This window comes from Notechis scutatus, chromosome 4 (genome assembly GCF_049901735.1).
Source record: "Notechis scutatus isolate UNSWTSFEM ecotype Mainland chromosome 4, rNotScu1.2, whole genome shotgun sequence".
Lineage (NCBI taxonomy): Eukaryota > Metazoa > Chordata > Lepidosauria > Squamata > Elapidae > Notechis > Notechis scutatus.
The window spans coordinates 91,061,863-91,086,877 of NC_142012.1; the positions used below are offsets into that span (position 1 = coordinate 91,061,863).

Here is a 25,015-nt window from a genome sequence, read left to right on the forward strand (position 1 = left end):
TTTGTCAAAGAGTTCATAAGAAAACAAACTTGAGCCACACCATGATCTGATACTATTTTAAATTCAAGAAGCACTTCCCTAAAACAAAACAGAGCCTCAAGAGTTCGCTGATTATATTCAGGGATGGTAAAACTACTCAAGGTGTTGATTTCAACAACTCAACATAATGCTGTCTGACATACCCAATGGGTGTCTGACACAATTTTTCAATAATTTGTGTTCCCATTTTCTTCTTACAATTCAGTGAAACATAAATACACAAAGGAACTTGACGAAAACACATAGACTTGTTAAAGAGATCTAAGTTTTTACAACTACCGTGTTTCTCATATAATAAGGCTGGATCTTTTTTTTTTTTTTTTTAGCCCCGAAAAAATGGCTAGGCTGTCTTTTCGGTGGTGACTTAATTCCTCCCCCCCTTGCATCTTTGGGCGGGTGGGCAGCAACGGCTTGGATGTTGACCTCGGCGTTGGTGGGGCACTTTGTATTGGGGTCAACGCAGGCAGCACCATATCCAGGTGTGCAACAAAAGTACTTCCTAACGGCAAGCCCCCCCACCATTCCCCCCCATTTCGTATGTTTTAATATAGGCCTTAATTTGGGGGGAGGGGCTTAATTTCATTTCATGCCTATAAAACATGCTGGGACTTCCTATTGGGGGAGGCCGTATTGTTGGAGAAACAGGGTATCAACTTATCACATTCAAGCCTTGGCGGTAACAATAAGCAGAGTTTCTCTCGCCACTTTGCTTGCAGTACTGTGCCACTTAGGGTTGCACTCATTGCCACCATCCCTGGTTTGCGCTACGCAGGTTTTTGTATTGGTGCCACAATAGGCGCTAAGATGTCCTTTATAAAACTCATAAATTAAACAGTAACTGGGGGGACAAATTGGTGAAACATATTCCCACTGTAGCAACAATGGAGAACAACTGATATTCCTGCACAGACAATTCCTTGGCTTCCTCAACAATTAATGCAAAAATTTTTGTCTTCCTGGGAAATCAATTCTAAAGCCATTTGGCTCAAAATACCTACTTCGTTTTTAATTGCATGATTCCTTTAGTTGGCATGACAAGGTTAACTAGGTAAAAGTTTATCCTGTCCAGCCGTGTCTGACTCTAGAGGGCAGTGCCCATCTCCGTTTCTTAGCCAAGGGAGACAAAATTGTCTGAAGGCAATTTCTCTGGTCATCTGGCCAGCATGACTGTTGGAAGAAATATCCTTCTGGGTTCAGGGTCCAGGGTCACCCAGTTGGCTTCGTGCCCAAGGCGATTCCTAGCTTGACCCTTTTAACTACCAACTCCCTCTTCAAGCCTGGAAGAAAATGAGGACAAAACAAGCAACTGTTGCAACAACAACAAACAACAAAGACAAATCGCAGAATTGTTGAATTCGCAGAATTGTTGAATTCGCTACCTTTCCTATTGTGTGTCTTTTTCACTGAGTAAAATCGTAATTGGCTCATTCGTAGGTGTATTTCGTTTTTGTGGAGGAGGAAGAGGAAGAAGAAGAAGAAGAAGAAGAAGAAGAAGAAGAAGAAGAAGAAGAAGAAGAAGAAGAAGAAGAAGAAGAAGAAGAAGAAGAAGAAGAAGAAGAAGAAGAAGAAGAAGAAGAAGAAGAAGAAGAAGAAGCAACAGCAGCAACAGCAACAGCAACAGCAGCAACAGCAGCCCGCGGGAGGAAAACCCAGATCGCTTTTGATCTTCCCGAGATCCCTCGGGATTGCAAGATCCTTTCCTTCCCCAGGCAGAGAGGCGGCTGGGAGCCTCAGCGGCCAGACGTCCGAGAAGCCACCCCACCTCCGAGACTCTCATTTCAGCGCACACCCACCCACCCGTGTTCGGCCTCTCTTCTTCCAGAGGGACCGTCCAGGAGCCCTCCGACACGCCCCCTCCCTCCCTCCGCTCCACCGCACTGGTCCGAGGCCGCGCCCCTCCGCCTCCGGAGTTGCGCTGGAAATCAACGCTTCTTTTGCGCTCCGCGATTTGCCAGCCATGGTGAGTCCCGAGGAGCCCTTGGCGGTGCTGCGGGGGGAGGGAGGGGGGCAGAGAAAGTTGCAAGCCGCCGCCCCCCCCCTCCGGCTAGGGAGAGGCATTGGCGCTGAGATGGGGGTGTTGGGCGGGTGGGGGGGAAATCTTGGTAGCTCACGGTTAATTCTTAATCCGAACTCAGCCCGGCGAAAGGGAAAGTGGCCGAGATCGAGTTTGCGCCGGTTGCGTGCGCCTATCCATCTGTCTGTCCACTGTCTGTCTCTACCCATCTCTATTTTCTATGATTTGTCCACCTGTCTCCATCTCTCGCTTGCATACGCTTCGCCAGGTCTCTTGGAAGAGCGGCGCATCTCCCAACTACGACCTTATTCGGGACGGGAGGGAGGGAGGGCAGACGGAGTAGCAAGTGTGGGAAACGCACCGGGAGGCGTCTTAACAAAACGCAGCCAAGGAGATTAATTTGACAGGTAGGTCTAGATGAGTTGTTGTTGTTGTTGTTTTTAATGGCAAAGGATCCATGGAGATTCTCGGTCATCCAGATCATGGGTGTCCAAAAGGTGTTTTGTTTATTTATTTATTTTATTTTATTTTATTTTATTTTGTCAAGCGATTATAAGATAACAGGTATAAGTATAAACATGGTTCTGAATACATGAAATGGATAGGAATAAAAATAAAAAGAAACAATAGGACAGGGACGGTAGGCACGTTGGTGCGCTGATGCACACCCCCTTCAAACCTCTTAGGAAAGGGGTGAGGTCAAGAGTAGACAGTCTAAGGTTAAAGTTTTTGGGGTTTGGGGGAAAAAACCACAGAGTCAGGTAGAATTCCAGACATTGACCACTCTATTGCTGCAGTCGTATTTCCTGTAATCAAGTTTGGTGCGGTTAACCTTGAGTTTGTATCTATTGTTTGCTCTTGTGTTGTTATGGTTGAAGCTGAAGGTAATTGACAGGTAGGACATTGCAATGTATGATTTTATATACCATATTTAGATCGGACCGAAGGCGGCGTAGTTCTAAGTTTTCTAGGTCTAGAATTTTGGGTTGGTTTTTTTTCCCCAAGAGGTAACTGGGCTTTCTGGGTTTGTCTTTGAAAATGTTTTGCTTCTCATCCAAGAAGCTTGTTTAGCTCTGACTGGATGTGGTGGGGAATGGAAGGATTTATACCAGTGGTGGCTAACCTTTTTGGGCTCCTGTGCCAAAAATTGTGCGCGCGCTTGCGTGCCAGCACCCAGAAGGCAATGTGCGCATGGCCCCCCATGCTCCCTGCACATGCATACACAATTCCCCCCCCGCCACTGTCCCCTTAGCTGCACTGTGCCTCCCAGCTGATTTTCAGCCTGTTTGAAGCCTTTTTTGGCCTCCCAGAGGATTGAGGAAAGCCTTTGCAGGCCAAAAAATAGGCCCGTTTCATCACTTCTGGTATTTCCAGAAATACCTCTGGGTATTCAAGCCTCTGGGAGACCAAAAAAAGGCCTCAAACCAGCCAAAAATCAACTGGGAGGCATGCGCATGCACAGTGAGGTAAATTTGCCTGCGGCTCACGTGCCGGCACAAATGGCTCTGCGTGCCACTTGTGACCCATGTGCCACAGGTTCACCATCACGGATTTATACACTTGCAGATGGACCGCATTTGAAAGACAAAAGGCCACTCTTTCTAAGACAAGCAAAGTCCACATTTTGCACACAGAGGACAGCTGGTTTGAAAGAGGAGTCAAAGAGGCTCTCTATGACCAAACTGAACAGCCTCTCTCAACAGAAGGGCTGGGATACGACATCATCTATCTCCAGTTTACCACACGGTCCTTTCAGTAGTTTCAAGAAGACTCCAAAGCCATTTGCACTGCTCAGGGTGACCCTGAGGACGTAGATAAGCCCCCAGGTGGCCTCAACCACTCACTAAAAGGATGCAAATGATCAGCTGTCCGCAAGAAGTATAAATCCTCCCATTAATCACCATCCTGTCAGAGTTGAAGAAGTTTCTAAGATGAAAAATGAAACTTCTTCAAAAGAAAAAAGAACGCCCAGTTGACTCTTGAAGAAAAAAAAATGCACCTTTGGAACTTTTATTGCAAAGCTTCCAGGAAGAACCAGCTGTTTTCTAGGATTGGGGAGGGGGGAGGGGAGAAGAAGAGGAAGAGGAGAGGAGGAGGAGGAGGCACAGAGATATGTTCAGACCTAAAGAGTATAAGGGAGATGGGTAACGTTAATGCTGCTCCTTCTGAAGCCAGAAAGGAGTTGCTATACTTAGGGTCAATTTCCAGTTGTTTTCTCCTGGATGCAAGACCAGATGTTCTGGGCCTTTGTTGCTTTTCTCTCAAGTCTGGAACCTACAAAAACAAAAACTATCCGGTCTTGAACTGGTCTCTTCTCTGCTTCACTTTTTTTTCCCCTGCAGCTTGCTGTAATTGGTTGCACGTGTTCTTTTAAACATCTGTGCAATATTGAGTGGCATGTGTTGTAATCAAAGGCACATATGGTGAAATGTTTCAGACTTGTTTCTCCACACACACACACACACACCCTAAAAAAATTGAAATCTTAACCAGGGAAATGCAGCTGGATTGGATTGGTGGGGGATAAAATAAGGTTGTGGCTATTAGCAGCTGGCGCAAAGCAGTTTTGTGATGAACTTTGAATCTGCAAACAAAAGCAAAATCCTTCTCACTTTGGACCCCACACAAATCAAATGCAATTAAGTACATTGCTGGGATCAGGGATTGGCAACCTGGTGACAAGGATGTAGACTTCTCAAAGGATGGTGGGCTAGGCAAGCAAGAATTATACCAGCCAGAAAATCCTTCATGTCCCAGAAGAAAAGACAAAAGAAGAGACATGGAATTCCAGTCATTATTAGTGCTGTATGGAGAATTGTGGGACAGTCTTGGGTGGAATAAGAGAATAACTGAGTCAGAAGGGACCCTAGAGGTCTTCCAGTCCAACCTCCTGCTCAAGCAGGAAACCCTATACTGTCTTTTGCCAAACTGAGGTTTGTAGAAATCTGATTACACCAGTTAGCTTAGCAGTCCAGGATGGGAACTTTACCCATTGAAGGTGCATGGTTTCTGTTCCTAGTCTATGTTTATAATCAGACTTGGTGGTGCCTTCCAGGTATCGTAGACCAGGGGTCCCCAAACTCTGGGCTGCATGCAACCCACTAGAGCTGTGATGGTGAACCTATGGCACGCGTGCCACAGGTGGCACACACAGAGCCATTTGTGTCAGCACGCAAACTGCAGGCAAACTTACCTCACTGTGCATATGCCTGCCTCACAGCTGATTTTTCAGTCAGTTTAAGGCTTTTTTCAGTCTCCCAGAGGCTTGAGGAAGGCTTCTGCAGGCCAAAAACTAGACCCATTTCATCACTTCCTGTTTTTCCGGAAATACTGGAAGCGACGAAATGGGCCTAGTTTTCGGCCTGCAAAGCCTGCAGAAACCTTCTTCAAGCCTCTGGGAGGCCGAAAAAGGCCTCAAATTGGCCGAAAATCAGCTGTGAGGCGCAGTGCAGGTAAGGGTTGGGTGTGGGGTGGGGATTGCATGCACATCCATAGGGGGCATGGGGGAGCGCCCATTGCCTTCTGGGTGCTGGCACGAGCGAGCGTGCAAGTGCGTGAACAATTTTTGGCACAGGAGCCCAAAAAGGTTAGCCACCACTGCACTAGAGGGCTGTGAGGGGTTTGCAACCAGGCTGCAGAAACAGCTGGCGAGAGTGCGAGCACACATACGCATCCTCACTTGTGCAAGCAGCAAATAGAGCTGCACACGCACACACACACACTTGCCGACCGCTCGTGCAGAACCAGCCCCTCCCCCTGCACCAGTCCAGAAAGCTGGAAACATTGGGCAACTCTGCCTTAGACTTCAACAGCCAGCACAGCCAGTGCAATTTGGTCCTTGGTAGACACTGAGTATAAAAGATATGTTGGTCCTATAACTATCTAGGGCAGGGGTGTCAAACTCAAGGCCCGGGGCCCCGGATCTGGCCTGTGGGGTGCTTAGATCTGGCCCACGGGACCACCTTGGAAACCGCGAAGGACCAGCCTGCAATGCCTCTGCCGGTGAAAATGGAGCTCCTCGGCTACGACGGCCTCCTGTAATCCTCTGCCAGGGAAAACAGAGCTCGGAAGCCCATTTTTGCTGGTAGAGTGCTCAGGCCTTCACAGGTGCCCCCGGCACAAGTGACATCAAGCTGGCTACGCTCCCCCTGCCCCCACCCCCGAGCTCAAACACAACCCTGATGCGGCCCTCAATGAAATCGAGTTTGACACCCCTGATCTAGGGTGACTGCCTTGAATGAACCCGGAACCCGTCCCTTTAGAATAATCACTTCTTTGTGTGGTATGGAAAGCTTGTTCGTCTCAAAAGGAAACTTTTAAATCAAGGCCTGTGGTGATTCTCAGTTCTCCAAGTCATGGTTGTCCCAAAGGTGCTTTTTTCCAAGAAGCAACTGGACTTTCTTGTTGTTTTTTTCTTTTGAAAACGTTTCGCTTCTCATCCAAGAAGCTTCTTCAGCTCTGACAGGATAGTGGGGAGTGGAAGGATTTATATTCCTTGCAGACAGCTGGTCATTTGCATCCTTTTAGAGCAGAGGGCTCCAAACTTGAAGTTGAAGTCCACAAGTCTTAAAGTTGCCAAGTTTGGGGACCCCTGTTCTAGAGGGTCATTGAAGCACTTGGGGGTTCATCTGTGTCCTCATGCTCCTGGTTCCTGTAGTCTGCAAAATTTTTTTTAAATCAAGGTGGTTTTTGCTATTATTATTATTATTCCTAATTTATCCCATCTTGATCATGTTAAATACTGGAAAAATATGAATACTCTACCAGATGAGGTTGTAATTAGGAAAATTTGGGCTGAAATGGATAGATTAACTTTAAAAATTAAAGACAAAGATGATTCAGACATATGGAATACATTTTATGAAGGGATAGAGAAAAGAAGTAGAAAGTAGAGAAAGTAAGAAAGAGGTAGATAAATATAAATGTAGTAATTGAGAAAAAATGTAATTAACCTAACATAAGAAGAAACCAATCAACTCTTTTGGTTATACTATTAGTACTGTTATTGCTATTAGTACCATTGCTATTGCTATTAGTTTGTATGTTGACATTTATTACAAACGTATGTTGGTTGTGTTTTATTTGTAAATAATGCTCTGCCAATGCACTGTTATTCAAAAATGTTTATGAATGAAAATTTATAAAATGAATAATAATAAAATAATTGATTACAAAAATAACCCCTAATACAACGGATTTAACCAAAGCTAAGTCGAGAAAAATCTGCTGCATTTAATATGTGCAAAGATAGATGACCAGATAGTTATGTGATATCTTGAAGGCATTGACTTCAATCTTATTCTGAGCACGATTGTCTGAAATCCATTCTTATAATATTAACTCTCCATTCCCCCCCCTCCCCCGCCAATTGCCTCGCTTTTAGTTATCCAATAATAAAAGCGTGGGTTGAAATCACTGACGGACATAAACCTTGTCTGTCTCTTTCTCTAAAAGCCTTATCAGCTGTCGCTAAGATACCAGGAACACGTTTATCAGGTGATCTCAGTAAAAGGGCAGCGGCTGGAGGTTTATTGTGCTGTGCAGTGTTTACTCAGTACGGGTTTCAATTTGCTGAAGTGCTGCATGTGGCATCCATTAAGAACAATGAAAGTGAGGGTTTTCAGAGAAACATGCAAGGAATTCTTCTGGGGAACTCCCAGGATATTTTCTAGGACACTATAAAATCAATGAAAGATTCGGTCGAGGCCTTCTTCCAGAATTGTGAACGTAGCTTCTTCACTAGAATTACGCATTCCTCTAAATCAGGAGTGTCAAACTCCTGTTTGACCTCAGGGCCTGGGGTGGGCGTGGCCAGCTTGACATCACTCATGTCGCAGGGGCGTGCCTGTGGTGGCCCGAGCACTCTGCCGCAGAAAATGAGCTGCTGAGCTCCGTTTTCGGCTGGGACAGCCTCCTGCAACCCTCTGGCAGCAAAAATGGAGCTTGGGAGGGCCACGTTTTTGCCGGCAGAGGCACCATGGGCCAGTCCTTTGCTATTTCCAGAGCTCCCCCACGGCCTCTGGGCCTTGAGTTTGACACCCCAGCTCTAAATCAAGCAGTCTGCAGATGTTCCAAATGCTTATTGGTGTCTTACTATCACTTTGAAACCATATTTGTGTTGTATGAAGTATATTAAATGTCATACCTTATGCCACCAGACTTGAAATTCTAGACCCAGAAAATCTAGAACTATGCCACCTTCAGTCCAATCTTAGTATATAAAATCATACAATGCAATGTCCTACCTGTCAATGAATACTTCAGTTTCAACCATAACAATACAAGAGCGCACAATAGATACAAACTCAAGGTAAACCGCACCAAACTTGATTGCAGGAAATACAACTTCAGCAACAGAGTGGTCAATGTCTGGAATACTTTACCTGACTCTGTGGTTTCTTCCTCAAACCCCAAAAACTTTAACCTTAGACTTTCTACTCTTGACCTCACCCCTTTCCTAAGAGGTCTGTAGGGGGCGTGCATAAGCGCACCAATGTGCCTACTGTCCCTGTCCTATTGTTTCTTTTATTTTTCTTATATGTATCCATGTATTCATAACTATGTTTTTACTTATCCCTCTTATCTTGTAAGCAATTGACAAACCAAATAAAATAAAATAAAAAATAAAAAATATAACATAGTGTTATATAATTGATATGATACACAGGTAGTCCTCAACATACGGCCACAATTCAGCCCAAAATTTACGTTGCTGAGTGAGAAATTTGTTACGTGAGTTTTGCCTCATTTTATGACTTGTCACATTTGTTAAGTGAATCATTTCAGTTGTTAAATTAGTAACACGGTTGCTAAGTGAATCCCGCTTCCCCGTTGACTTTGCTTGTCAGAAGGTTGCAAAAGGGGATTACATGACCCTTTTGGGACACAGCAACTGTCATAAATATGAAGTGGTTGTCAAGCATCCACATGACCATGGGAGCTGCTGCTGTGGTCGTAAGTGTGAAAAATAGCCTTAAGTCACTTTTTCCAGTGCCGTTGCAACTTCGAACGGTCCTTCAATGACCATTGCAAGTTGACGACTACCTGTAATATAATGTAGTTTTGTATGCACGTACACAATTACTTTGCTAGGTGGGTTATAGTAGAATGAATCTATGCCAGCTACAAAGACCAAGATGGGAATAAAATCTTTTCAGCTGGAGATTCTCAGCTCCGGAATCCTCAGGGAAGAAAGTCACAAAATGTTGTGTTTGGATCCAGACCGAATTATTCTCCCTTCGATTTCATTTTCTTTACTTTGCATTAGCATTCATCAAAAAGTTTCCAGAACTGTTGCCCAATTGTCCTTCCAGCTGACAGTATGAAACCGGTAGGAGCTGTTGGCATGCTCCTATTTGTGACCATGTGCTCCTCCCAATATCCACAGAAGTTTAAAGGACGGGGATTAATGATGCAATAATAGCCATTAACCATTAACTAAGAAAGAAGTTGCTTATTAAGGTTTGATTTCTCCATTTTATATAAACGTAGGTGTCTTCTAGTTAACCATTTCTCTGGAAAGTTCACTCTGCTTTTAATAAAGGTTTTATTTAACATCCAAGTCCATTGCAGCCAACTTCCAAACGGTGTAAAATTATCAGTGTAAATTATCATAGCTATTCATCATGGGGTTCTGAGTTAGAATTTAGCAGGGCCATAAAGGTTATCTCTGTAGATAGAATTGAGCAATAAAAATGACTAGTTGATGGTGTTGGGTTTTTTTTTTGTTTTTTTTTTGCTGCATGGCAACTTTAAACATTCTACAGGTAGGTAGTCCTTGACTTACAACCATTTGTTAAGCAGCCATTCAAAGTTACAACAGCACTGGAAAAAAATGACTCATAACCATTGCTTGCCCTTAAGACTGTTGGGAGCATCCTCACAGTCAAGTGAAGAACATTGGAGTGGTTGACGACCAGCATATATTTATCAGTCTGGGATCATGTGATCCCCAACTTGGGACCTTCTCAGCTGGCTTCTGGCAAGCAAACTCAATGGGGGACGCTGGATTCGCTAATGACTGCATGATTCACTTAACAGCAAAAAAAGGTCATAAAATTGGATGTGATTCTCTTTAAGAGCTACCATGCTTAGCAGCCGAAATTCTGGTTGCAACTGTAATAGCAAGTCGAAACCTGTGTTGAATGACCTATTTGGCATCAAATTAGTGGCAGTGTTTATGCCATGAAGAGACCCCTAACGAGGTATCATGCCCCTGTTGGAATCTGATTCTGAGGGGGAAGTTGAACAGCTGACAGGGAGTTGGGAGTGTGGCTCCAGTGGCTGGGGAGGAAACTGGGGAAGGGCACAGTCCGGCTGGGCATTCAGAGGAAGACCCAGGCCCACCCCCTCTGCATCCTAGGGCACGCAGGGAGAAATGGATAAGAGAGCAACGTGGGTTATGGGGCAGAAAAAAGCTCTGATTCCCTTCATTTGCTGCAGCTGGGGAAACAGGATAAAGAGGGTGTTTGCGCACAGAACCTTGCTGGAAGCAAAGCGTGCATTATCTTTGTTTGTCAAGTCCTATCTGGGTTTTCTGGTGTCCTCCCAACTGTGTGTGTTTCGTTATCTTTTGAGTTCTGCAATTCCTTATCCTGCCCTGTCTCATTAATTGCTGCAGCATGGTTTGTGTTGGTTTTTATTTATAATTTATATGTACTTTTGGTTCGGACTAAATTTCTTCCCTTTAAAAAACTGTTCTTGGGAGAGTTTTTTTCTCCAGCCGATGATAACTGGACATTGGAGGCCAAGTTGGAGGAATTAAAAGGGACTTTACTTACTTTGTGGCTTTGTTGCTTTTGTACCACGCCCTGGGTGGTTTAGCACATATTAGCACACAAGGTGGTTTAGCACATATTAACTGCTTCCAATAAAGGACTGTAAATTATAGGATGGTTTTAGTACTAATACAAACCTTCTTGGATATATTCTTCCCCAAAATAGAAGCTCCTTATTTTCTGCTTATAATAAATCTTATAATGAAGAATAACACAAGGATACCTAAGCAAAATGGGACATGCGTTCCACCTAAATAGGAATCTAACAGTTTGGGTCATGTCAGCAAAGGAACACACCACTTTAATGTGCTGAAGTTCGCCACAACCTGCATTTACCTTAAACAAGAGTTGGATGCAACAAAATCAGGCCAGGATGTCTGTTGCATCAAAGCATGTACAACATGCATGTGTTCAGCACTGTGTGTACCAGCTTTTCCCCAACTTGTGCTTCTCTGTGTGTGGGACTACATCTCCCATCCTCTCCCCAAGCCAGTCAAGGAACATTGGTGAGCATTAAGCTTATTTCTCGAAGTAGCTGTTCATGAGATTGATTCCTGAAGAATTTTTTAAAAAACCTGATATGCTCTAGATTCATCTGAAAATAGCTTCTTTGTAGAGGTTCATGCTTAGAGATAAGTTTATCTAGATGTTTGTTGCAGATGCTTTCTCCATTTTCTCCTAGGCAGGAAAAGCTCACCAACTGAGCAGCGAAGAAAGAGAACAGCTCCTGCCAAATCTCAGAGCAGTAGGATGGAATGAGGTGGAAGGCAGAGATGCTATCTACAAGGAGTTCCATTTCAAGGACTTTAATCGGGTACAAAAGCACTTATCCATATTTTATTTTGAGAAAATCAGGCTTATGCATATGTGTTGGGAACAGTGACCAAGCATGCCGTTCTTCACTGGTTCAGCTAAGATGCAAATCCTTCCCAAGGACACAGCAATCTGCAAAGATGCTCAGTTCCTAACCCTGCAGTGTTGCAACTCTTAACATGTCTAAGTGGATTAATACTTGCCAGGTGCTTCTCTTTATGAAGCACTTTATAAAGGTGCTTTTTTCAAAAGGCAACTAGGTTTTCTTGATTTTTTTTGGTTTGAAAAAGTTTGGCTTCTCATCCAAGAAACATCTTCAGAACGCTTTTGGGATAACCATGACCTGGATGATTGAGAATCTGCATAGACATTCTTTATGTGGGATACCAAGATTGCTTTGGTCTTAGTGCAATAGAGAAAAAGGAACATAGAACTACCTGTTGGTGCTACAATAGCCTTGCAGAGACAGGAGCTGCAAACAGTGGCTCTGAAATCCAACTGCATTTGCTGTCTGAATGTTCCTTGGATGCAAAAGCGAATAGCCTCAGGTCCAGCCCTAATTATTTTTCCACTCCATCGCAAAACGTGGGAGAGGATACCAGTGCTTAGAATCAAGAAAGGTGCATGGATTTTCCTTTTTTCTTCCATGCTTGTCAGGAAAAGACCAACTCAAACATCTGCTTATGTCTGGCAGTCCCATCGCTTGTTGGTTTGCCCCCATTAGAGGCCTTTTCCTGACAAGGAGGGATGTAATAATCCCATTCATACCATGACTTTTCCTTTGGAGATGGTAGATAAAAGTATTGAACTCCTCCCAATACCAATTACGATCCTAATCCTGCACGAAGGGAGGCTCAGCCAATCTCATTGTACATATGTTGTACTCTGACAATAAAGTAGCACTCTTGCAGAATTGCACATGTTCCTGAACTACAATTCCCAGCCCCCCACATCAATGGCCATGTAAGCTGGGGGCTTTATTTAATCTTAAATCTGTCTCATTCTGCATTTTTGCACAAACTCGATAAACTAAATGCTGTCCTTGGGAGAGTTAACTCAGGTATACCGATAGGCTCTTAATTGTGTGATTTGTGCAGTGTACCTTTCAGTTGTAATTATAGGTCTTATTAGTGGAGCCTGTTTGGAAGTTTCCCTTCTTTGCTGGTCTTTTTCTAAAACCTTCTTTCATCTTTCAAACAGGCCTTTGGATTTATGACCAGAGTAGCTCTGCAAGCAGAAAAACTGGATCATCATCCCGAATGGTTTAATGTTTACAACAAAGTAAGAGAAAAAGAGTTGTTCAAGCCCTTTTTTTTTTGTCTTTGAATGATTCTTGCACTTTTCTTGGTAATATTTGTTTGGGAGTAGAGTGGTGCAGTGGCCTAGAAGTGGAGCTCTCGCCTCACAATCAGGAGGCTGTGAGTTCAATCCTAGGTAAAAGCAGATATTTCTCCTTGGGCACACTGAGAATATGTCTGCTGAACAAAACTCTGCATTGGTGACAGGAAGGGCATCTGGCCATTAAAACACTCTGCTTGCTCCATTCATTGCCCAGACTCCACCTTGCAAGGGATTATGGGGTCATTAAATGGAGATGATAATGATTGTTTGGAAGTTTTCCACTGCCTTCTTCCTAGGTCTGAAAGAGAAAGACTAGCTCCAAGTCACTCACTTGGTTCTGGTCTCCCCAACTTCTAATGTTTTATCGCAACCCCAAACTGGATCTCTGTTCAAGCTTAGATAAAGTTATATTAACTATATAAGCCAATTGTTGCACAAGCCCATTAAATCCATAGTGTTTTGTGCCTTTCTAGGTGCCCAAACCTATACCTTTTGTGCAAAGCGGTGGTGTGTGTATGTGGGAGGGTATTTAAGCCTTATCAGAAGTACCTAGTCTGATATGATAAAATATGATTAAGCAACTACTAGACTTACAACGCAGCAAGAAGAGGAGAGGGGTGTGAATTATAGATTGGCTCTCAGTTGCTATGGAAGGAAATCATAGTAGTGGCTCAATCTAGCAATTGCAATTGTAACTTTTTTTAAAAAAAAAATATCTTCTACACCAAAGTGACTGACTTCCCTAATCCTGATGGGGATAGAGTGTTTTAAATTTCATCGATAAGCACTGAGGCCAGCAGTGAATGACGATACTGAAAACATTTATTATTCCGTACTTTTAAAAATGGATCTTTTAGCTCTTCCAGGTACTTGAAGCTATGCTGCTATATGTTCTCATAACTGCTGTATTAATTGGGCATTTATTTATTTTTTTACAGGTTCATATAACCTTAAGCACACATGAGTGTGCTGGCTTATCTGAACGGGACATCAACTTGGCCAGTTTTATAGAGCAAGTTGCAAACACGCTAGCCTAAAATGCTCACCGCCATCTTTGTCTTAACCTGTTGGGAAGTATCATGACAAACGTAACTTGGCCTCTGTATTCAGTTAATATGGGAGAACCCATCTTTTGGTCAAAGCTTCATATTTGCTTACTGTAGGGTCACACCTTGCAATAGTGCTGTGAATTCATCTGTTATCCATTATAAATCTGTCTTGTGTCAATATCTGTCTCTAGGGTTCTTTAGTCTGTAACCCTGTTTAGCAGTATTAAGTAAGTGCAGGAGAAGTCGCCTGTGGTTGTCAGTTTTAATAAAGCCTGCCCTTACACAATCTATTGGAAATTTATTTCCTCGTGCATTTCTCTTCCGCACTGTTTCTTGTATTGCCTGACTTCGTGGAAGGGGTAGACAGGGAAATGCTGGAATTGCTTAATCTTTTAAACTGAGGTAGACAGAACTTTGGATTGGCGATGTAGAAACCTAAAGCAATAGCACTTAGACTTATATACCGCTTCACAATGTTTTACAGCCCTAAGTGGTTTTACAGAGTCAGCCTCTTGCTCCCAACAATCTGGATCCTCATTTTACCCACCTCAGAAGGAAGGAAGGCTGAGTCAACCTTGAGCCTGGTGGGATTTGAAGTGCCAAATTGCAGGCAGCTGACAGTCAGCAAAAGTAACCTACAGTACTCACTCTAACCACTGCGCCACTGTGGCTCAATCTATATACTACAGATTGCAAATCATGGCTATTTTTTTCCTTAGGATAGCTTTACCCCTCATGCAGTGCAAAACCACACCCAGTTTAACATACAGCAGAAGACAGGAAATTAAAATCACTTGCATGTTCTGTCATTCAACATTTTTAGAAGAAAATTAGGTTCTCATTTGTCAACATACCCGACACATGTGATAGGATCAATAGCATGTGTAGACGGCTCAAAAAATTCAAGATGGCAGCTGTGTCTCTGCCATGCCTTTTTTACTTTCATTATCCTTGTACAATAATGGATTTCAGTCAGAATTGAAATTACTCCAAAGATTCTTGAGAGTTGTACATGAAGGGAAGTAAAATTACTACAATAAAATAATGTTGATAAGCTCTTTTATTGCCACCTTGATTTTTTTAACCATTTCAGTGTCCCTAGCTTGCCAAAAATTTCAGACATGAAGTCCTAATAATCTTGGTGCCTAAGGCAAACTTGATCGGTGAGGTCGGCTTTCCAATAAACAAACTCTTTAAGACAGGAAAAAACTACCTTCCAATATTTTAAACTTGGAATTTGAGGAAGATAATAACATTTATTTTAAACCCGAAAACATGTACAAGATTGTATGACAACGTATACATGGGTTAAGTATTGAAACAAAGCAGTTTTGAACATGTATAAGGATTAAACTGAAATTAAGATCTTACAAAATTAACATTCCGTTCTAGAACATGAATGAAAACAGTTCATTAAATTACATAGGTATGAGGGATGCAATTGAGTTTTCCTTTCATAATGTGTTTGGAAACCGTATCTGTGTATCTCTTCAAACTAGTCGATACACATACATGTCTTAGGCAATTAACCTTCAAAATATTTTGTATTCACTCCATTCAAAATTGAAATAGAAAGATAGCCATAAAGAGATAACATGATTAAACCGAAGATTCACAAAACATAGACCCTGAACTCATGAAGTCACACAGGATTGTACAATAATAACTGAAAGGAATATGAGTCTATCCCACTAAAATATGCTTTTTTTCCCCAGAGAACTATTGCTGACTGAATGTAATGAGACCTTGACTGATCTAGCAAAGTACCTACTTATCTATAGAGGACACTTAAGGCAGAATGGAAGTGTTCTCCATTCACTTCTGTAAAACTAGGCTGGTGAACCTAGCGTTACACCTCAAGTCTTAGAATAAAAAGTTAATGTGCCTGCCATTTGGCCCACTGGCTCCCTTCTAGAAGCAAGGATAGAAGCAGTATCGCTAACGGGATAGAAGCAGTATCGCTAACCCATTAGAAGTCAAGCTTCAAGACCATAGGTATCCCCATCACAGTTGCAAAGTGCTACCTACAGGTGGACTGAGCTGAGACGTCATGAAACACTGGAGGATTATATGATACCTGAGGTTGAAGTTATTTTCAGAGTAATATAACGGAGGTGATCATCGGTGGATTGGATCATCTGCTTAGCTTCTCAAGTAGAGATGCTCTCAGCATTTAAGGCAAATCTTGTGTGTGCTATCTTGAGAACGTGTCTGATACATCAGGGCAACGCCTGAAAAGGAGCCTTGGGTCCTCCAAATAATTACCTTCTGAGTCTCACTGGTTCTCTTGAGTCCATAAAGGCGCTTAACAAAATGGCAGAACTAGGAACTGGAACAGCTGAAGAAGCAGCTCAACTTCTCGAACAGTGACAGTGAAGAAATGCAATTTGCTTTCTCCTACTGTAGTAAACAGAAAGTAGGACAAAAGCCCCTAACACATGGAAGAACCGTTTTATCCTAAGTACCTTCATGGATCTTCGTGGCTCAAAGACTTGTTTGGGGCAGGGGAGACGGTCACAGTAAAAAAAAACATTATAGGGAAAGGGAAAAGCACCCCGAAGGTACAAGGAAAGAAGGAAGTGTTCCTTTTTTCCTTTGATCCGTTTCCTCTCCTTCAGAGCAAATTCCCAAAGAGAGAACCAAACACTCACCCTGACTTTACCCTATTATCTGTGAAGGATGTTTATGTGCAACCTTCTGTTGAATTCACTGCTCAGTGTGAATGTCAACCAAGAGATCTGTATCCACCGAAGTAGTGCAAAACACCTGAGCATGAACAATGATGGAACAGACTTATATTATCCTTAAGCCTGCTGTTTCTTGGACGACTAGAAGCAGCCGTGAGTCATAAGAAATACAAATAATTACCAGAAGTTAAAAGACAGAAAGAGAGAGAGTATTCCTGAAGTTCCACAAATCTGAACCGCCAGTCTAAGATAGGGGGTTGAACCGGTGTTTAACCTAAGAGGGAATGTTATGCCAACAGATCAAGCTGCCTTGTGAGCTGTATTTGCAGAAGAAACACTTCCAAGTGATAGTACCTTTCCTTTGAATTGTTTAGTGTGTCATCATCCAACAACTGAGATATATGACTAAAAATCAGTGGGGGCTTGGAGAACCATTCATGTGGGTATCAGCCAAGGGGACAAGATCTGTGCTGTAGATGCTGTCCAAATAACCACCAGCAATTTCTGAAACCAGGTTTCTGTCAGGAATGCCTTGTGCCAGACCATAGATTGCACTCTATAAATTGAAACAAAAAAAACAGAACACAATGATCAGCTAAGATTTATTCCACGCAACATTGCTTCTGAAATGTGTTCCTTGTATTTGCGTAATGCCCAAACGATAAAATCCAGTGCTTATGAAATAAGCAACCACAAGCCATATAAAAATCAGGAGCAGATTAAAATGATTTTAAAAATACTAAAATAGAGCAGATTGTCTTAGTTATCAAATGCCTAGGTATATAAAGGGGTTGTGTAGTAAGGGCAGACCACCTACAGAAATTCTAAAGAAAGCTGAAACATAAAAGATGTAACAGAAAATAACAAGTGAAATGCTTAAAACACAGAGAGAATCTGAAAAAAAGCCCTTTATTGAATTTCCATCCAGTGCGCATCAGATGGTAACGCACCCAGATAAGACCTCTCTGAAAGACCTCCATGCTAACGTAAAATAATGCTAGAGAAGGAAGTTCCCCAACTAGTTTGTATTCAAATAATGTATTTCTTTAATCAATTCTATGATTCATACCTGGAAGGGAAGGGCAGCCCAAGTAACTATGCCTAAGCAAAGAAATATTCTGTGTCCTAACTAGTCCTGGTCAATAGCCTACTACTCATTGGAGACATTCAACAAAAGTAAAACAAAAATAGCCTACTACTCATTGGAGACATTCAACAAAAGCTAAAATAAATGCAGTGCAATTAATTAGTAAACTAATTAAGATGTAATTAAGGAATGTGTGAATTACAGTCTGACCTGAAATCTCTTTGAATTAATATAGCAGGCTCACCAGCCTCAACTAAATGAAAATACTTGGCCAACAGCTGAAATATAGATATTACAGGATCTTGGGTATAAAACTTAGCAATGTCCCCAAACTTCCAATCTGATTTTTCAGGCTACACCTAGGGTTTAAATCCTATTCTCTAATTTGCTTTCTACCAACTGCAAGTGCCACTGTCTTGTCTCTATATGTTTCCATAACAGCAAACGTGAAAAACAAAAATGTAAAATTTCCTTTACCATGCCAGTGGTCTTTTCCTTTGGATTCTTCATGATCTCAGAGACACTCTCTCTGACATCCTTCAGCAGTTGTTCAGCCACCCCAGGTTCTGTTTGTAGCAGCGTTATGCAAAAATGAATACTTGGAAAAAGATGGAGAAACATAAAATGTTAACCTTTCTTCACAATCAGAACCTTGTTTCTTGATCATACTCTATCCAGAGCTGGAAAATGCATGAGAAATCATGTTGATTCACTAGCTGCCTATCACATCCGTATTACAAATTGACTGAAGGTCCCAATTCCCTATTTTTGCAACATCTGAACACACACTAAGTTATTGCTTACCATATTTCTTTCCTATATTATGTTATATTATGTTACATTATATTATGTTACATTATATTATGTTATATTATATTATATTATATTATATTATATTATATTATATTATATTATATTATATTATATTATATTATTATATTATATTATATTATATTATATTATATTAATTATATTATATTATATTATATTATATTATATTATATTATATTATATTATATTATATTATATTATATTATATTATATTATATTATATTATATTATATTATATTATATTATACTAACTATACTATACTATACTATACTATTACTATTACTATACTATACTATATTAAGTGTGTACTTTCTGTAGGGAGTGGTAATTTTTTTCTGCATTTATTATGCAAATTACACACAGGAGGCCCTGTGTAGGTTTAAAATAATAACATCATTGGCCTATTATATTATTATACTATAATTTCAGCTTTCTGGAAAGCCTGTTTCACTTCATGTCATCTTAAAGTCTTAGCCAGGGTTGGGCACAAAGGAAATTTCATAATTCTCCAACTAATACATAGGCAAAGTGGGAGGAGAGATACAATTCTTGTCAACAATTTCTTAAGGGCAAGATTTTCTCTTAGTGGTGACCTAACAGCACTGTTACTAAAAAAGGCACAATACCCAAATTCTTTTTGTGTGTTCTGATGAGTGTTCACTGAATTAGGGGAAATCAGAGAGAAGCTGCAGACTGCTGGAGAAATTACTATACATTTCGATCATAAATATCTCTTGGCTATTCTCAACAGGTGTCACAACACCAAAAGCCATTCACAAGAACTTCTTAATAATAATATTCTCACTTGAAATAAAGCCAGTTCTCTTCCAATATGTTTGAAATTGAACGGACTTTAAATTTAAACTGAAATTAGACCAAGTTCAATAAGTCTTCAACTTAAGACAGGTTGCTTAAGACGGGGCCTGAACCCGTGGGCCATGAGGGGTTTGCAACTAAGTTGTGTAAATTTTGTGTCATCAAAGATCAACTCAGCGCAAAGTCTCATACTCTTCATAATTAAGAAGATGCAGACATTTCAAATTAAGGTTCAAAAGAAACATTTCAGCTCCCGTAACCCCCAACTGTTATATTCTCCAAAACATCCAGCAGTTTTGTAACTATCTGGCAATTTAGCAAGCATTCTTCACCTCCTATGTATTGGCGATTAAATAAAATTGGAGGAAAATGATGAAATAGCTAAGTGGCTTTTCCAGTTCTTTCCTCCAGGGAGATTTGAGTGCAAACTATGGTTTTGTTTTAGGTAAGATTGGAGTTAGCTTACTCCAATCAAACAGATAGTGTTGTTCAATACAAAATGTGTTCAGGGTTTGCTTGTGACTTGTTTTGCTTTGTTTTGGGTGAAGTAGTTGAGAAAATGTCATGTTTTCTTCTTTTTTGCTAATAACAATAATCATGCTTAAAATAACCTTTCACAGATGAAATTATGACCGATTAGAATTGTAAACCTAAAATAATTTAAAAAGTAATCTAATCTAATTTTGACGATGCAAAGAAAGCCCTAGGATGCAATGTACTAACTAACAGATTAGTCATTATTTTGGCTGAACTGAACTATTTATATATACTTTCATATAACTGAGAAGAGTAAGAAAGCTACTCATGACAGGGTGTCTTCTAAATAGTTATTTTCTAATCCAATCTTCCTAATTTTAGGTCTTAAGAATATGGCCAGAACTAGGAAATTTCTTTGGAGGCTCAGAGGCCAATTTTTTAACAGCTGTGAAAAATAAATCAAAAAATAAAAAAAAATTTTTTGGGTGGGGAAAAAAAAAAAAAAAATAACTCCTCCCCCCCCCTCCACTACCCCCACAAGACAGAAAATAAGACTGTGATTTTATTCTTTAAATTGAACAAAATAGCAGAGCAGAATAAGAATTGGAAGGCCTTCTAGTCCAGGGGTCTCCAACCTTGGCAACTTTATGACTTGTGGACTTTTAACTCCCAGAATTCCTCAGCCAGCAAATGCTGGCTGAGGAATTCTGGGAGTTGAAGTCCACAAGTCATAAAGTTGCCAAGGTTGGAGAACCCTGTTCTAGTCCAACCTCCTGTTCAGCCATGAGACCCCATACTATTTCAGAGAAGTAGTTTCCAGTCTATTTTTAAAAGCCTCCAGTGATGGAGCACCCACACCTTCTGAAGACAAGCCATTCCTGGTTTATTGGTCTCACTATCAGGAAAGTTCTCCTTAGTACTAGGTTGCTTCTCTCCTTGATTAGTTTCCATCCATTTCTTTTTGTCTTGCCTTCTGATGCTTTAGAAAATAGGCTGACCTTGTCTTCTTTGTGGCAGCCCCTCGAATATTGGAACACTGCTTTCATGTTGCCTCTCGTCCTTTTTTTCACAAGAGTAGATATACCCTGATATTCCTGCAACCGTTCTTCATCTCTTTTAGCCTCCAGCCCCCTAATCATCTTTGTTGCTCTTTTCTGCACTTTCCAGAGTCTCAACTTTTTATTGTGGTGACAAAAACTGAATGCAGTACTCCAAGTGTCATCTTACCAAGGCCTTATGAAGCAGTACTAACACGTCACATGATCTTGATTCTGTCCCTAGGATTGTATTGGGTTTTTTTGGTGTATTTTTTGATTGTATTGGTTTTTTTACAAGCCTAGGATTATATTAGTTTTTTGGGTGGTTGGCTACAGCAAAACTGCTAGCTCATTTTTAAGTGACTGTCTACTAGGACTCCAAGATCCTTCTCGTAGTTACTACTATTGAGCCAGGTACCACCCATATACTATATCTGTGCATTTTGTTTTTCTTGCCTAAATGTAGAGTTTTACTTTTTTCACCATTGAATGTCATTTTGTTAGATAGGGTCCCGTGTTCAACTCTGTTGAGATTCATCTGGATCTTGAGCCTATCATCTCGGGTGTTGACTATTCCTGCACCTTGGTGTCATCTGCAAATTTGATGAGTTCCCCTTCTATTCCCTCATTTGTAGAAAAATTTAAGAAATTGTATATTCTAGTGCTAATAAGAAAGTATCAATCAGTTAGCAACTTACACATATATGGAATAAACATGTAGTGGTTTGATCTTTGTACTTGTGGGTCTGAAATCATACTTTTGAGTAGAGTTGAATTTGCATTTCAGAAAAAAAGAAAAGAAATTGGGCTTCGACTCAAATCCCAAAGAGTGGAATCCCAAATTTTATATAAAACATATTCCAAATATCTTGGAATAAGCACAATCACTTCCAAGTATTTTTTGCAGAAGCAAAATTGGTATCCTGAATGAGAAACCATACAAAAATAGCTAAAGCTAAAGGGAGAATGTATTATTTTTCAAAAATTGGTAAATTTCGGTATATATCCTGCATACTTTCTTTTTCCTCCCTATCTAATAATTATGGAAGCTCCATCCAGATGCAGTGAAAGCCCACCAACTTAATTGCAAAACAAATTAAGACAAAATCATGGAAGAATAAGGCTCTCGAAACTATGCATGCTGGACAGGTGTGTATCAGCCCAAGATCAGAAACAAGTGAACTTTGAATTCCAGCTACTGAAATGCAACAAAACATGGGAGTTTTGTCTTGGAACTCCTCCTTATGGGTGAAAGCGGTGGAGAAAAAAAAAAAACCAGAAACTCACCTTCGAGGAAACTGTAAAATATTAAGATTCCATTCTCTGGCTATTAACAGGTTTGACAATCGGTAAATGTCAAATGAATCAGACATCAAAGCAAAGACAGAAACCTCTGGTTTGCCAAGGATACGGATGTGGTCAATCTTCTGCAACCTTAAAGAGAAACATGTTAAAATACGTTCCATCTAATCTATGGTCCTCTAGTTCAGGGGTCCCCAACCGCCGGTCCGCATGGAACAAGCCTTACCGGGCCGCTGGTTGCTGGCGCCGCCATCTTTTTGGTAAAAAGCGCTTCCGGTGAGCTTTTCCGGGTAGAAAGCTCACCGGAGCGCCTTCATAAAAGATGGCGGCGCGCTTCGATGAGCTTTTCCGGGTAGAAAGCCATTTCTACCCAAAAGCTCACCGAGCGCTGAGACGCCATCTTTTTGACTAAACAGCGCTTCCGGTGGCGTCACCGGAAGCGCCTTTCGTCATAAAAGATGGCGGCGCCAGTTGACGCCCGGTACCGGGCTGCGGCGCCCAGCTGATGCCGGAACCGGGCCGCGGCGTCGAAAAGGTTGGGGATCCCTGCTCTAGTTACATTCAATGCTGTAATGTTTAAAGGCCACTGTCCAATTTGTAATTTTAGCTGCTGTCCCTTTTTTGACCCAGGAATCAGTTATTCTTAAGGGGGGGGAGAGGGAGGCGGTAGGTTGGTTGCTTTGTTAGTAGTATTTCTTTCTTTACAAAATATGTATCTGGACCTGTGTTCTGTGTATGTATCCACAGAAGAGAACAAGTGAACAAAACGTCGTCCAAAGGAACATGAAATATTACTTTATAAAACAACTCGACTTTAAATGAAGAGTTTGCAACAAGAGGCCACAGTTAAGCGCAATGGCCTCATCTGAACAAAGAATGCGATCTCGTAATTTAATTCAAGGCTAATGGTCTTCCCCAAGTCACAAATTTCTTATTGTACAGCATGGCTTTGGAAGTTTTTTCTCCCCCTTTCTTTTGGTCTAACATAACATGTATGGGGAAAGCTGCTTTTTAAGCCTATTTTCATTATATCATAAAAAAGGGAGCAGTCGGCATGTGGATGGTTGATCCAGATATAATGTAATCTACCAGATCCCCTGCATGGATTGTTCCTGTGACTATGTGGGACAGACAGGGAGGAAGCTAACCACCAGATTGCAAGAACACAAGCGAGGAGGTCAGGCAAGGAGATCCAAACCCACTGGTAGTCTCACACTGCAATGAAACAAGAACATGCACTCAATTTTGCAGCTACCAAGATTGTTGGACGAGCAGGCACAAAAACAGCCAGGGAAGTGACTGAAGCCTGGGAAACTGGTCCCTCCTCAGTCAACAGGAGTGCTGATTTACCACCAGCTTATCAAGTACTTAGGAGGCAAGGGCTTGGCAGCACAAGCAAACAACAGCCAATGACTTAAGAGCCAGCCATCAACACCCCAATCAACATCTAAAAAGACACACACAACAGGCACCATAAATACCACCCACAGAGAACAGCCAAAAAGCACACACTCTGCTACGAAGAAGTTTTTCTGAAGATGGGATCCAGCACGAATCCGAAAGTTCGGAAGACAAAACCTCTGATCCCCATGACCCACCCAAATTGGATCCTGACCCAGCTATGTTAAACTAGCATGGAGAAAAAAAAAGATGGAACTCAAGAGTCCCCACCCCTATTGCAAAGCAGCAGGTCTCTAGCTACGTGTTCTGGAGTCTACTACAAAGAAAGAACAACAAGCATCACAAAGCAGCATTTCTTCATCTTATCCAAATAAGCCTTGAGGAACAGCAAGGTTGAATTGTAACTCAAAATGCTTAGAATCCCAAGAAACACAAGGGGTTATGCATTCTTTTATTTAAAACACAACTTGAAAGTTGTCTACACACTCAGATGTTTCCTGAACTACAAACACCTAACATCCTTCCTTACTGGCTGTGCTATCTGGGGCTGCTGGGAATTGGAAATGTTCGTTCAATAGTATCTGGAAGGCTGCAGATCTCCATCAAATCTCAAAAAAAAATGCACCCAGATGAAATCTCAACAGATATTTGCACTTTTTAAATTAACAGTGACATCTATAGATGAGGGCCATTTTATTTCCAACAGAAGATGAATCTCTGTAGAAAGTTTATTAAAAGATTCATCAAATATTGCTTTATGTGACATTTGTAGTGATAACCAATCTAGGGTGATGGCAGTGACCCTTCCCTAAAAATGTTGTCTCTTGTCTGGTAAGGTAGAGTTATCTGATCACCCAACAGAACGGCGTAGTCACCAAAAGTGAATGCCACAATATTAGTCTCACAGAGTGTGTAGTTAAAGGTCAAAGGTAAAGGTGTCCCTGAAGATTTTACTCCTATAGTCATTGCCAACCACAGAGGGCAATGGTTATCTCCATTTCGAGGCCGTTGAGTCAGCACGGTTCAAAGATGTTTCCATGGTCCATGATGTCATGGAACGCTGTTACCTTCCCACCAAAGTGGTACCTATTTATATACTCGCATTTGCCTGCTTTCGAATTGCTAGGTTGGAGCGAGAACGGGAGCTCACTCGTCTTGCAGCACTTGGGTCTCAAACCTCGGCTGTTTGTCAGCTTTCCAGCCAACAAGCTCAGCATCTTAAGAGCTGAGCCACAAGCCCAGCTGCCTTGCAGCGCTTGAGCCACCATGCCACGCAGTCCTGTCCAAATGTACCATATAACCCCTTAGCAGGCATAGTTAGTTGATAGTTGGCGAAAAAGAAA

The 25,015-nt window shown here is 41.5% G+C and overlaps 2 protein-coding genes across 2 annotated transcripts in view; one reads left to right on the forward strand and one right to left on the reverse strand.

The window, feature by feature from the left end:
- Nucleotides 1–1,502: 1,502 nt before the first annotated feature.
- PCBD1 (pterin-4 alpha-carbinolamine dehydratase 1) lies at nt 1,503–14,319 on the forward strand. Its single transcript, XM_026681250.2, has 4 exons — nt 1,503–1,999; nt 11,513–11,644; nt 12,844–12,924; nt 13,923–14,319. The coding sequence occupies exons 1-4, from the start codon at nt 1,997–1,999 to the stop codon at nt 14,019–14,021; spliced, it is 315 nt and encodes a 104-aa protein (XP_026537035.1). The 5' UTR covers nt 1,503–1,996; the 3' UTR covers nt 14,022–14,319.
- Nucleotides 14,320–15,255: 936 nt separating this feature from the next.
- The window catches only part of SGPL1 (sphingosine-1-phosphate lyase 1), a 52,576-nt gene continuing 42,816 nt past the window's right edge, over nt 15,256–25,015 (reverse strand). Inside the window, exons 12-14 of the mRNA XM_026681248.2 lie at nt 22,257–22,403; nt 18,285–18,405; nt 15,256–17,276 (exon numbers count right to left, since the gene is read on the reverse strand). Coding sequence (XP_026537033.1) covers nt 17,133–17,276; nt 18,285–18,405; nt 22,257–22,403 — 412 coding nt within the window. The 3' untranslated portion in view covers nt 15,256–17,132. The remainder of the gene's footprint in view (nt 17,277–18,284; nt 18,406–22,256; nt 22,404–25,015) is intronic.